The 14,989-nt window shown below is 35.9% G+C and overlaps 1 protein-coding gene across 4 annotated transcripts in view; it reads left to right on the top strand.

Annotated features, from left to right (window-relative positions):
• Nucleotides 1-14,989, top strand: part of LOC150102874 (ATP-binding cassette sub-family C member 5-like) — a 1,133,802-nt gene that overhangs the window by 280,924 nt on the left and 837,889 nt on the right. For all 4 annotated transcript variants that reach the window (XM_090397917.1, XM_090397915.1, XM_090397916.1 and 1 more), the window contains one exon: nucleotides 9,766-9,873. In XM_090397917.1, coding sequence (XP_090254043.1) covers nucleotides 9,766-9,873 — 108 coding nt within the window. The remainder of the gene's footprint in view (nucleotides 1-9,765; nucleotides 9,874-14,989) is intronic.

Genomic DNA, 14,989 nt, shown 5'->3' with positions numbered 1-14,989 from the left:
ATTATTCATCCTGTACTTCCTCCAAAGTACTTTATTTCTCCAGATTTCAATTGCTTAAGCTCCACATTCATCCATTTTACACCTACCTTATTCAACCTTTTGGCCTTTGGGGATACATTCGTACATTGATGCTGTTATGTATTTCTTTGTAAGTTCCCAAGCAGCATTTATTTCCTTACCGCTCAACTACTCGTTCCATATTATAGCTAAGCTTGTCATAATCACCAGCTTTATAATTCCAGATATATCCTTTCCTCGCAAAAGTCTGCATATGACTAGCCACAACACAGGTGATTACTTCATGATCACTTTCACCAACTGGCAGAAAATGTGAAACCCCCTCTAACAATTACATCCTCTAATTATTCCCACCCTTTCTATCCTCACGAAAAATACTGTCCCCTTCCATTTCAATAAAAAAAATTCATAAAATCGGGTATTTGTAAACAAACACGACAATTCATTTTTAGGTCTATAGCCAGTCCTATCCAATCCATATGTTGGTTGTGATTTCCCCACTATACCTGCCAAATCACTTTTATCACTGCTTACCACATATACCTGCTCAGTCTCCACTTCTCCACTCACATTGCAACATACTTCATCTTCATACACACATTCACTGCCACTTCCAACATTCACTCTCTCTCAATGTCATCCTCTCCACCCAAGCTCCCCCCCTTTCCCTGTTCCTCTTGTATTCCCATTCTCTCTTCCTCTCTCAGACTGCTACTGTTTCCACTGCCAAGCACTTCTGTCTCTTCAGTACCACTCTCCTCATTTTTCTCTTCATCCCTTCTTCTGATCTCTGAAACACATCACACACACACACACACACACACACTGTACTTCCATACACACTATACTTTCATCCAGCAAAACTTTCTGCAGCACACTCACTCCATTTCATTCTTCCCTCAGACACATGCCATACATCCACAAACTCCACTTCCTTCTCCTCATACAGCTCTGCCAACATACCAGATGCTCCAGTTGAACGGCAATGGTATGTATCGTCATGCCACCAATGTGACAACCTACAATGGCACCTCTCTCAAAGTCATTGAGTTCGTGTCATGTTATCACATCACTCACATTTGCTACGATGATATACTGCTTCCTGCGATTTGTATACCAGTTTTTATGTTGTTAACAAACCTGGAATGTTCCATAACTTCAAATAACAGGAGTGTTCAGGCAATTATTGGTAGATAGTGTATGACTTAATGAAAGCTTTATATAGTGGAACCATAGCATCCGTACTTCTGCATGTCAGTGCCCTGCACATCATTGCCATAATCCATTGTGCTGTCTTCATGATTCTAGCAATGTGTCCCTGAAATTTTAGACCTTATCTTCATCTCTACCACTTCTTCCAAGATATTACTACCAATTGTATACTCTGCACACCATCCTTGCTTCCCAAATTTTAAAACTTTATACTTTGCAACACTGAACTGGAAATCCCAACCACCTGCATATTTACCCATCGCATTCAAGTCCTCTTGCAAAACATGACATCGGCATCATTCCTCATTGTTCTTCCCAACTTTGCATCATCTGCAAACAACTGAATATCTCCATTCACACACCCCACCCAATAACATCAACATACGGGTTAAATGGCAATGGCCTCAAAATAGGCCCTTGGGTACACCACTAGTAACTTTCCTCTTCTGGGATATCACTCCTCCATACACAACTTGTTGGTATCTATCAGACAGCTAATCTCTTATCCAACGTACTAATTACTATCCAATCCCATGCTTTCCGGTCTAATCACCAGCTTATCATGTCTCAATTTATCAAAGGCCTTGGAAAAATCTAAATATACCACTGTGTATGCATCACCTGTATCCAATGCCTTGGTCACCTTGTAATAATAAGTAATCAGATTACTAAAACACAATTTTAGTAAACCCATGCTGACCATCAAAGAGAATGCTGCTGTTATCAACTCCATTCTGAATCTTGGTCCTGTCTATCTTCTCCATAATTTAACCATAACTCCAGACATTGATTGGTCTATAATTCGAATCTTAAGTCTTATCACCTCCCTTATGAAGTGGAATGACTTTACCCTCTTTTCACTCCTTTGGAACTCAGCCCAGTGCAAGACATGCCTTTTTAATTCACATTAAAAAGACATGTCGGTGGTATTGTTTACTCTCTGGAGCATTCCTTCAAAACACATGGTGATATATTATCAAGCCCTACAGCCTTATTAACCTCAAGCTTACTCAGTTCCTCATATACCTCCTGTTCCACCATGAGTACCTCCTCCTCTTTCCTTCCCACTATTCATCTGCATTATGTCACATTTGCAAGAATTAAATACCTTTATGAAATGCCCAATAAACATCTCGACTATATATTCTGCACTTGTTATCATTCTACCATTTTCACAAACAAACTAGTATAATCTTTGTATGATCATTCTTTCTTCTACTGGTTACATATCAGAAAAACTTCTGGGTTTTCCTTTTAACCTCATAAGCTATCCTTTATTCTTCATACTTTTGCCATTTTCACTAAGTGAGCACATCCCTTGTCTGCTCTTTATACACTTCATGCAACTGGTAATTGCCACTCATCTTATGCTGTTTCCACAATACTTTCTGCTTCCAGATTGCTTTAGCCCTTCCTTCATCCATTTTTCACCTGCTCTGTTTAGCTGCTTAACCTTTGACATGCATTCCGATATTGATTCCACTAGATAGTTTTTGAGTAGGGTCCAAGCAGCATTAATATCCTTTCCATCCAGTTCCTTTCCATATTATTGCTGCAAGTTGTCTTCTAAGTTTCTCATAATTCAGATAGTTCTTGAATAGGGTCCAAGCAGCATTAATATCCTTTCCATCCAGTTCCTCATTCCATATTATTGCTGCAAGATGTCTTCTAAGTTTCTCATAATTACCAGCCTTATTGTTTCACATGTATTCCTTTCTAACAGAAGTCTTCATATGGTTAGCAACCCTTGAAGTGATCACATCCACCTGGTGGAAGATTTGACACCTCATTGATAATACATCTGATAAGATGATCATGATGACATCCAAGATTCTTGATCCTCCTAAGGATCAAGAATCTTGCTAAGGTAGTTGTCTCACAAAAATTCATTTGAATCTATATTACAGTAACTGAAATCACCCATAATGATCATTCTTTTCTTATTTACCAGGCTAATTTGAATGTACATTTCCTTTTCACTGCCCTCCACATTTCCAGGTCTATAGCAATACCTAACTAAATATTTCAACCCTTCCACATCTATCTCACACCATACTGCCTCACAACCACTCCCACCATTTGCTCCTTGTATCTCCACTTTAAATATATTGATTTTGAGCAAGTATGAGGTGTATGAGGAATTGTAAACTTGATGTCAATATGACAGTAGGACATTGTCATATTTCCACATTTCTTAAGGGAATGTTCCAGGGAGTCGAGGGCATTTGATCATGCTAAACAGGTAAGCCCAAAAGACATTAAAAGAAGGTAAAATTGTTCCACTTCCAAAGTTCCAAAATGATAAGGTGGAGGCTGCAAGTTATAGACATTTTGTATATCTGGAGTTGTAGCTATGGTGTTTGAGTGATTGGTGAGAACTAGAAGATGGAATTGGATTGATAATAGCAGTATTCTCTGTGATCGCCAACATGGTTTACTAAAGGAAGGTCATGTTTTATCAATTTACTTATGTACTACGAGTAACATTATGATTGCATTTGAAAGGAGATGCATTTACAACAGAATACTTAGATATTAGCAAAGGCTTTTAATCGATTGCAACACAATGATTTCTTGTCTCCCCAGACCTCTACAGATCTCTCAACCATTGAATAATGCATACACAACCCCCTCACATCCACATATTGTATCAAAATTACAACAGACTAGATAAAATACTACATTACTAAGTTCTATAGATGATTGACTATCAGGTGTCAGCAAGTTGTATATGGTAATGCAGTATCCTGAAAGAGAAAAGTTACTAATAGGTTAGTAACAGATTGCCACAGGGAATCTGTTTTGGTGCCATTATTGATTAACTTGTATATTAATAATAGTGGACAGGTTTAACAACATCAGCTGGTTGTCCTCTTTCAACTGCACAGAGCAAGCAGGTAGAGAGGCTGAGATATTTGCAATCACAATTGTTCCCATAGAGAATGTCCACTAGAATATCAGACAACCCCAGACTCCTGGATCTCATCCTCACTAGGTTCTTTTGTACCCATGTACACTATGAATGTTGTTTGTCCTCTAGGCAGCTTAGACTGCTATCTAGTACAAATCTCCCCACCATAGAGCAATGCATACACAACTACTCACATCCACATCCATATGGCATTACAAGAAAGCCAAGCGGGATGATCTTTGCAACTTCTGTACCTCATTTCCTGTCAGATTACTGTTTCCAGCCATCTAAGCCAAACCTATGTGCAGAACTAACAGATAAGCTTAGGTGTTGACGGTTATTCATGACTTATGTTTTTTAACGGTATTAACAACACCAAACAATTTAATCAAAAGATGTTTTATTAACTGCTTATATTTCGCTGAATTTCAAATCAGCATCATCAGAGCACAACACATTTGTACATGTGACAGTGAGTAAGTAAAACAATAAAAGTGCAGTTACAAAAGATCTTTAGTCCTATTCATGGCACCCTCTAATGTTGAAAAAAAAAAATCATTACAGCTATGTGGGTGTTGCTCTTAGGATGACATTCTCCCAACTTTGCCATCACATCTAAACAAATTCCATAATTAGAAATCATGATGAAGGTAGAACGGGGCATCTACGATCTTCCGCTGGCAATGGCCAGTAATGTGTGCTTCGATATAGCAAATATTCTAAACAAAGGTAAGCCACCAAAATGCAATATACCATGTAATGAAATAACTGCCTTAAAAAAGTTATATAAGAATAAAAATATTATCATTACAAAAGCCAATAAAGGAATGCTGCAGTCATCATGGGTCAAGAAGATTATAACAAAAAATGCAACATTTCCTATGTGACTGTTCCATGCACCAAATTATAGATCGAGACCCCCCCCACTATGTCTCAAAGAAAAAAAGTCCAAAAATTACTCAAAAAAAAAACGTGACTTCCTGGCCCAAAGAACTAATCTGTACTACATTAAGTTTTAATCAAAACATTCAGCAATGGGGTTTGGATAACCTTCCAATCTTACCCTTGACAATACCCAGATCTCTATTGAAGAGGAGATTTACCTTCTTGGAATAACTCTGTGCCATGAGAGATTTGAGGTTAAACATATCACAAATATTGCCTTCTCTGTATCCAAAAAACTAGGCTTTCTCTGTTGCTGAAGGTGTTATTTTAACTGTAAATAGCTCCTAACCTTATACAGGTCACAAATCTACTTAACCATTGAATACTGCTCTCAGATCTAGAATGGTGTCTGTAAGAGCTCCCTAAAAATACTTTATTCTATACAGAAAAAGAGCAGTTGGATTGACTGATGACTTCTCTCTCTCTCACTAATACACTCCATTCACTTTTGCACAAAAAGCAGCCATATAAGTATTTCTATGGCTGCTTTTCATCAGAATTGGCATCAATAATTTCCCAAACTGCTTTTAAATCCATCCAAATTAATGCAGCAACCAACCAACATCCTCTCACAGTTCAACTCCAAATCCACAGAACAAATTTCTCCTCTTCTTTATTCATCCCTTCCACTGCTGCCCTCTGTAATAGTCTCCCACCATGTGTGTTTCCCAAGGAATATGATCCACAGCTTTTCAAATCAAATGTGAACAAGTTTCCTATTATCGATCCTATTTTAATGGGTTCTCCATTAAAACAAAAAACTGGAGATTTGCAACTATCTGAAGATGATTCAAAATTGGGGGTAGAGCAATGAAGAGTGATGCAGATGCTGAAACCTTACACAAGGATTTGAATAGCATATGAATGGGTGAGTGGAGCTGTCTAGTTCAATATTGCAAAGTATAATGTTCTGAAATTTTGTAGTTGCATTGCACAAGTTTCGAAGTTATCACACCAGATTATGGCAGTGATAAGGAGGCATTGATCTACAGAAATAAAGAAGTAATGGTTTCATTGTATAAGGCGTTGATTTAGGCCTCGTATGGATTATTGTATGCACCAGTTTTCATAGAAAGAAGAAAAGCTAGAGGATGGATAATGTGGTTTCTGAACTTTAGAATGAAGGTAGATTGAGGGAATTCCTTTTGCTGCAGAGCTTTGTGAATAGCAGGAAAAGGAGCCATCAGAGTGATACAGATGCTGAAACCTTACACCAGGATTTGAATAGCATATGAATGAGGTGAGCTTTGTGAATAGGAGGAGAAGGGGCCATATGATTAAGAGATACAGTTGGTAATGAGTTGTAACCAGGTTGATATTATTACCATCTGACCTCTATGGAATCGGAGACTCATCATGTCAGAGAGTCATCGTGCCTTAAAGTGATTCAGTGTGTCTATATTCAAAACACACTCAGGCAGTGCATTCCACTCACCAACCACTCTCCATGCAAAGAATCTTCTCCTCCTTATACTGTTTCCAGCAATGGCCTTTTGTTCTATCCCCACTCCTATTCCATGAAAAATCACTTTCAATGTCAACCTGATAACAACCCTTAAACTAGCTTATATATCTCTGTCATATCCCCCCCCCCCCTCCTCCTATTCATGAGGCTTTGCAACTTGCATTCCCTCAATCTGTTGTCATACTCCACATTCCAAAGACTGACTACTTTGTGAATCTTCTCTGGACCCTTTCCAACATCACTTAATCACCATGAAAACCTGGTGACCAAATCTGTGCACAATAATCCATATGAGGCCTGATCAAGGCCTTATACAATGGCATCATAACCTCTTGATTTCTGCATGTCAGTGTCCTCTGCATCATTGCCATTATCCGATGTGATGTCTTCACAACTTGTGCAGTCCAGCTCCTGAATTTCAGGTCCTTGTCCACCTCCATTTCCAGATCTCTCATCTCATTGTTGTTTACCAAATCTCAAAACCATACACTTTTCAACATTGAACTAATAGTTCCACTTACCTCCCATTCATGCAATTTATTCAAATCCTCTTGTAAGGCCATAGCATCTGCTTGACTCTGCATTGCTCTCCTCAATTTTGCATCATCTGCAAAAAACTGCACATCAGTTACACCCATCCCAGTATCACCAGCATACATATTAAACAACAATTGTCCAAAACAGATTCCTGCAGCACACCACTAGTGACCCTCCTCTTTCTTGATACTGCACTTCCATATGCAATCTTTATTTATACCTCCATATACAACTTTCTGATACCTATCTGATGGCCAGTCTCTGAGTTGGAGAACAGTCTCCAACTCAGAAGACTGTTATCCAATCCCATCTGTTTCAATTTATTTACCAGCTTGTCATGTGGCAGTCTATCAAAAGCTTTTGCAAAATCCAATTACATCATTGTATATACATCTCCCCTGTCCAAGGTATTTGTCACCTTGTTATTATACATAAGTTAGTGAAACATGATCTCCCTTTAACAAACCGATGCTGATAAATACAGAGAATACTACTGTTATCAACCCATGTCGTACTTCTCACCAATCTCTCTAGTACCTTCACACAACTCCAGACATATAGATTGGCCTATTATTTGAAGCCATCTTATGGCCACCTTCATGCAGTGGAACAATTTGATCCTCCTTCCACTCCCTTGTAACATGTGCTGTTGTATGACTTATTATTAAACAGGCATGCAATGCTATTGCTAATTCCCTGCATCATTGACATCAAGCTTATTGAGCCTCCACAGCTCAGTCAGTATAGACGAAGCCCTTTGGTCGGAAAGACCTGGGTTCAATTCCCATCAATTCCCTGGGTTGAAAGAGACCAGATTCAATGGGAATTGAATCTGGTCTCTTTCAACTAAAGGTGAGTTAGCCAGTCTCATACAGAGGTGGAGGGTTTTTTCACCTGGAAACTGAGGTTTTTCATTCCTCAGAACAGGCAAACCGGCCCTGTGAACACACACACACATGGATCAATGGTCATAAAAAACATACTTAATTTCTCATTTGGATGGCAAAATAAATAATAAATAAATAAATCAAGCTTACTTATTGCCTCAAATACCTCTTGCTCACTCACAATTAAGCCATCCATTACACTTAAGTTCCTCATGATTCCAGCCTGATCAGAATGAATCACCCCTTTATAAATTGATCACTGAATTCTTCAACAATGCCTTCTGCAGCAGTTACCATTCTACCACTTTCATCCCTCAACATCATCTTACCATGATGATTTTTCCTTCTTGCCACATATCTAAAAAAAAAACTCGATAGGGTTTTTCTTTGTCTTATGTGCCAATTTCTGCTCATACTCTACATTTATTTTCCTTACTAACTGGGTCATTCTCCTGGCTTGTTCTTTATACTCTTCATGTAACTGATTATTATCATTATTCATCTTGTACTGTCTCCAAAGTACCTTCTTCAGGATTTCATGCTTAATCCCCTCATTCATCCATTTGTCTCCTACCTTAATCAGTCTTCTGACCTTTGGAATACATTCACACATTGATGCCATTAAGTATATCTTTGTCAGTTCCCAAGCATCATTTATTTCCTTACCACTCAACTCCTCATTCCATGCTATAGCTCCAAGCTGTCTCCTAAGCTTGTCATAATCACCAACCTTGTAATTACACCTATATCCTTTCCTCACAAAAGTCTGCACGTGGCTAGCCACAACTCAGGTGATCACTTATGATCACTCTCACCAACTGGAGGAAATGAAACCCCACTCAAATTACATCTTCATGAAATGGTCAGATGAAAAAACTCTTCATCCTTGCATGTCCTCCTTTATATGTTGCCTGAGATAGTTATCTCCCAAAAACTTGAGAAATTCATTTTTCTTATTTATTCCCAAATGCTGTTTCTTCATTCCAATCTATACTGCCATAATTAAATTTGCCCATAATAATTACCCTTCTTTTGTTGATATGTGAAGAAATTTTTCATAGAATGGGTGGAACCAGAGCATTTGTGAAGATGGACGCGGTTGATGAGTTTCAAGTATGGTACAACTCAGTCGAGGTGTAGGGTTAATGATAATAAAATTAAGGAACATCATATTTCTGTAATTATTATTGTTTTTATCACACCACTATAATATGAATGTATGACGCACATAATTCATCAAACCACACTTTAAACTCCAAGTAACTAGTTCTTCGTTGAACGCAAATAATCATTTGCTCTTTATGCAACTGATTACTTGTACTCATCTTTGCTGGCTCTGTAATGCCTTCTTCTTTTGTATGTTGAATCTCTTCATTCATTCATTTTGTACTTAACTTATTTAAGTTCCTGATCTTTGGAATGCATTCAGATAATGCTACTGTTAAACATTTCTTGACTATTACCCAAGCAATATTGATCTTCTTTCCACCTAACTCCCCACTTAATTTATTGCCCCAAGCTTTCACCCCAACTTTCCATAATCAACTGCAATGTAGTTTAACATATGCTGAGAAAATCAAATGTCATATTTAGAACAGTTTAGAGAGTTCATGCTCAGATATTTAAGAAATATTTTTTAAATGAATAAAGATTTACTTTACTTTACGGTAAGGTCATAAATCTTATTAAACACTTAAGGTTTCATGGTTGTTACTTTTAGTATACATTTATATCTCACATGATATAAAAGTTATGTTTTAATTACTTACTTACCTTATCATATTTTTCAGGCATTTACTCTGTTAATGATCAACTCCATAGTTGGCCATGGCTTAAAAATACTACCTCTCTGTTTCCGAGATATAGTAAATGGAATTGTGGCATTAAAAAGATTGGAGGTAAAGTTCAGGCAAGTTTTTTTCTAATGATCTATATACCCAGGGCTCGACAAGTATAGTGGCCCACTCACATGTGGTGAGTAGACTTTGGCAGCTGGAGAGTAGCTGAATACTGAACAAAATAGAATATTTTTCTTTAATAAACAAATAACTTTCTAAACAAATTTTTTAACTTCAAGAAAATAGAGGAGAATATGCATGATATAAAGGACTATTTTGATAACAAAAATTGAAGTAACAAATTATATTTTCCCAAAAAATCAATGTTATTTTTACTGTGCTTCCTATTACTGTTTATTGACCTCTCTTACTTGGAATGATTTTCACAAAAATGTTCTCAGAAACATTGATGCAGCACCATTAATCACTTTATGGAACTCCTATTGACTAACAGGTTAATAGGAGTCAGTATGTTCCAATAAGGATATATAAATGAAAAACTTGTGAGTGTGGATGGATCTTGAGTGAGTACATTTTGTTTGTGGCAAGTAAGAATTTTCATAATTTGTCGAGCCTTGTATATACCTATTTTGAAATCCTACAATGAATTCTTTATTCACTTCATGTTTTTATTGTTAATATTATAAACACAATCAACTACTTTCTTATGGCCATAACTCATCTGGAATATTCACGTTCAGTAATCTTTCAATTATCTGATCGCATCGGGAAGTCCATATGCTGGCCAGATAGTTGTGGATTTAGTTAATTTAAGGCTCAGTTACATGGTTCTGTAATAGATGTCATTTGAGACACTAACCCATTCAAGCATTTGTTAACTGAGGATTTGGTTAATGGAAGGCTGGATAATTGGGAGTTAACTGTAATTAAAAAATAAAACTTTGCACATTATTATTATTATTTTTTTAAAATTAAAATCAACTAAACTCATTTAGAATTGCTGTAAGAAAAAACAACAACCCTGAAATCCTCTAATTGGGGAACAGTGTGATAGCGGAATTGTGTTGTGTGAGGCAAAAAGATACAGCTTACAGTACTTATTTATTTATTTATTTTTCTAGTATTCTAATACTGTATTGATACAAAAATACTGTTTTTTTTGTTACTAATTTAAAAAATAATTGTTTATGACTACAAAAGGAACAATAAGAAATTGTTAATATTAATGATAGCCTTCTCTTGTCAGATGTCATCTCCTTCCAGGAGGTTGACTACCATGAGCTTCCACCATGTATGGTTTTGTGCTTCTCTTTTGCATTCTTCATAGGACAAAAAGGTCCAGTCCATAATATTTCCCATCCAATCTGTTCTTTTTCCTTGTATCATTCCTTCTAGAAGTGATTTTTGTAGGGATTCATGCCTTAGTATGTGACCAAGGTAGGTGGTTTTCCTTTTCTTAATGGTTTTCATTAGAGTCCTATCTTCTCCAATCATCTCTAATATTTCTAAATTAGTTTTTTTGACAGTCCGTGGGACTCTAATAATTCTTCTGAGGATCCACATCTCAAAGGCTTTGAGTTTATCTTCACAATATTTTGATATTGTCCAGGTTTCTGCTTCATATAGCAATGTTGACCATACTTAGCATTTGGACAGCCTAATTCTTGTTTTTGTGTGAATTTCCCTTGAGGTCAGAATGTTTTTCATGCTAATGAAGGCTGATCTAGCAATTTCTATTCTTCTTAATATTTACTTACCACACTTTTATTATCTTTGATCTTAATATTTATATCGGGTATTTTCCCTCTTTCTCTTGTTACCAGCATGGTTTTGTTTTTTTTGAAGTTGAAATTAAGTCCATATTTTTCACTTAGTTTCAATGTCTCTTCTAATAGGTTTTGAAGAACTTTTTTATTTTCAGCTACCAGTACTGTATCGTCTGCATATCTTAAGTTGTTTATATTCCTGCCTCCTATGCTGACTCCTGTAAATTCTTCTAATTGCTGGAAGATATATTCAGTATAGAGGTTAAACAATATAAGAGAAAGAATACAGCCTTGTCTGACACCCTTCTTTACTGGGAATTCTTCTGAGATTTCTCCTGATATTTTTATTGAGGCAGTTTGCTCCCAATATAGATTTATCAGTAATCTGGTATCTTTACCATTTACTCCTAATTTTCTGATGCATTTGATTAGTTGTTAATGTTGTATATTGTCAAAGGCCTTTGTGTAGTCAAAAAACATAAGTATACTTCTTCCTGCTTCTCCAAATATCTTTCTATAATAGTTCTAATGTTGAAGAGTCCTTCTCTAGTTCCTTTATTTTCCTGAAATCCAGATTGTGTTTCATTACTTTCCAATTTGATTTTATGTTTATTTATTTCTATGATGATATATAACACAATTTTTGCTATCTGATTGATCAGACTGATTGTTCTGTACTCTTCGCATTTGATTGTCTTCGATTTTTTAGGTATTGGTAGGAATGTCGAGTGCTTAAAATCTTTTGGCAGGTGTCCAGTTTCGTATATTTTGTTTTGTATATAATGATAGTCAGTCATGACATATTTATCACTAAGATAAGATACAACAACCAACCAGTTACCGTTCCTGGAATTCTATGTTACAGTTAATTCTCAATGCCAAGAATTGGAGTGTAATATGTATTGTTAATGAATTTGTCTGTGAAGTTGTAAAAGCAGAAATTTTATGACTGATTCATTAACAGTAAATCCCATGGGTGACTCATGGGATGATTTTGAGAATGAAAATCATCCTATAAACAGTAAGTATGGTGCAATTGAACACCTTAATTAAATTTTTTACATAATAATTAGAGACATTCCAAATAAATATTAGTAAAACCAATATAATTTTAAGTAAATATAAGTAAAACCTGATACTATTTATCAGGAGCAGTTAATTTAAATACGAATTCCAAATTGAAATAAATCTACTATACCCAAATTATGTCACCAAAAGCCAATTTTGAATTGTTATTTTAATGTTATTAATTAACTAAATTAAATATCAGTTTAAATCAATAACAAATTTAAATTAATATTATATATATATATAAGCCCAATAGATACAAAAAATGTCTTTGTAGAACACAGAAAATGAAGTTATGTCTTCATTGTGGATTTATTATCTGATAGGAAAAAATGTTCAGAAGAAATTTAATATATTGGTTGATCTACATTGGGCTCAATGCACATTTGTTGACAATATGTGATGTGTAGATATCCCATTTTGAGAATGATGAACATGAACTTACTACAACAAAAGAAGCGAAGCCAAATTTTTATGGACCAATTTCTTTCTTCAAGAGTGATAAAAGAAGAACACTGTCAGAACTACTGGATCATATGACTGTTTATGATTGTTTACTGTTCCATCTTTTCTCTACTTCTGTTAATAACAAATAAAGATTGATTGAAAGAAGTTTTAGTTAGTTACCCAAACTGCCAGCAACCATTAAAAGAAAAAAAAAAAAAAGGGAAGGGGTGCTGGATTACAGCTATCATATTAAAAAAACAAGTAAATGAAATAGTTCAAGTTAAATTGGAAGGTCAAATATTTAGTCTGACTTTTGACTCATGGCCTTCAGTATGCAGTAGATGATATTTAGATATAAATGTTCATTCAGTTGGAGGAGTTTTGTGAAATACTGGAGTAGTGCATGTGTACAGGAGTATGCCAACAGAGAACTGATTAGGACTCATAGAGAAAAATATAGATGAATATGTTGTCTTTCTAATGATGCAACTTGCATAACAACTGATGGTTCATCACTTATGACAAATTTGATAAACTAATTAATGCTGAACGGCAGTTTTGTTTGATCCACAGTATACAATTAGCAGTAAAAGATATAGTCAACAGTAAGTGAAGAAAAATTTGAATTTAATAATTTTGTAGAATCTGAACAGGAAAATGAAGATGATGAGGATGAAGTAATTATAGAAAATAATGTTTCATGTACTACTCATCATGGACTGAATCACAGTTATGTTATCCAGTTCATGAAGAGCAGTACTTGTAACAAAAATAAGAAGAGTATTTAGAATTTTTAGAAGCTTGCCACCCAAAAATGGCAAATGTTTATTAAAGTATTTTCACATACTACAAGATTTTTTGAAATGCAGTATTTGCAGCATCTTGTATCCCTGCAGTTTTTCTAACTGTGGCAGATAAGAGACTGGGGAGTGTATGTTTGCATAAAGTGTATTAAATGAGAGGAGCTCACCGACATACATATCAGCATTGATTAAAGTAGCAGTCTGTCAAAAACAAGGGAACACAAGCAGAAAGTGAGAGATGAGTAGTGTGATCATGGTGAGGAAAATGATATATGAAAATGTATATTGCATCAGAGAGTATAGTATACCCTCTGTCCAAAAAGAAACCGAACTTTTCGAAAATAGAAGAAACTAGTGGTGCCACCTGTTGTATCTTTTTGTTGTCGAAAGCGGCAACCTTCATTAGTGTTCTGTCAACTGTTTATGACATTTGTTTCATTAGAAGCTGAGTTATAGTGCCAAAGGTGACAGTGTGTTTCAAACAGAGAGCTGCGATTGACTTTTATGTTAAATTTGGTAAAAGTTTTACCTGAATGGATGAAATGCTTCAAGAAGCATACATGATGAATGCTTATCCCGTACTCAAGTTTGAGTGGTTTACGCGATTTCAAAATGGTCGTGAGACGCTTGAGGACGACGAAAAGCCGGGCCATCCTAAAACTGGACTGAGTGAAGTTAACATCCAAAAAAGTGCATGATTTCATCAAAGAAAACCCGAAATTGTCCGTGAAATTAATTAAAGATGAATTGGGGATTCCAAAATCAACTGTGCACAACATTTTGACCGAGAGTTTGGGCCTTCATAAATTGAATTCGCGATTTGTTCAGATAAGATGACCGATGACCAAAAAATGTATCAAATTGAACACCGCAGGGACCTCATTAAAACTGCTCATAAGGACTCAAACTTCCTTGAAACGATCGTTACTGGTGACAGAACATGGTATTTTGAGTATGAGAGCCCAAAACAAAGTGCCAGAGTGATGAGTGGAGACCACCAGAAGAGGGGCATCCAAAAAAAAAAAAGGGACATTAGCTTGGAGAAGTCAAAAGTAAAGACAATGCTGATTTATTTCTATGATTCCAAGGGCATTATTCACAAAGAATTTGTTCTGCTTGGCCAAATGGTCA

Source organism: Typopeltis vanoorti, chromosome 9, assembly GCF_054136105.1.
Source record: "Typopeltis vanoorti isolate ZY-2024b chromosome 9, IOZ_Tvanoo_1.0, whole genome shotgun sequence".
In the NCBI taxonomy this organism is placed as follows: domain Eukaryota; kingdom Metazoa; phylum Arthropoda; class Arachnida; order Uropygi; family Thelyphonidae; genus Typopeltis; species Typopeltis vanoorti.
The sequence above is the reverse complement of the archived record's forward strand: the minus strand, read 5'-3'. Positions and strand labels throughout refer to the sequence as shown.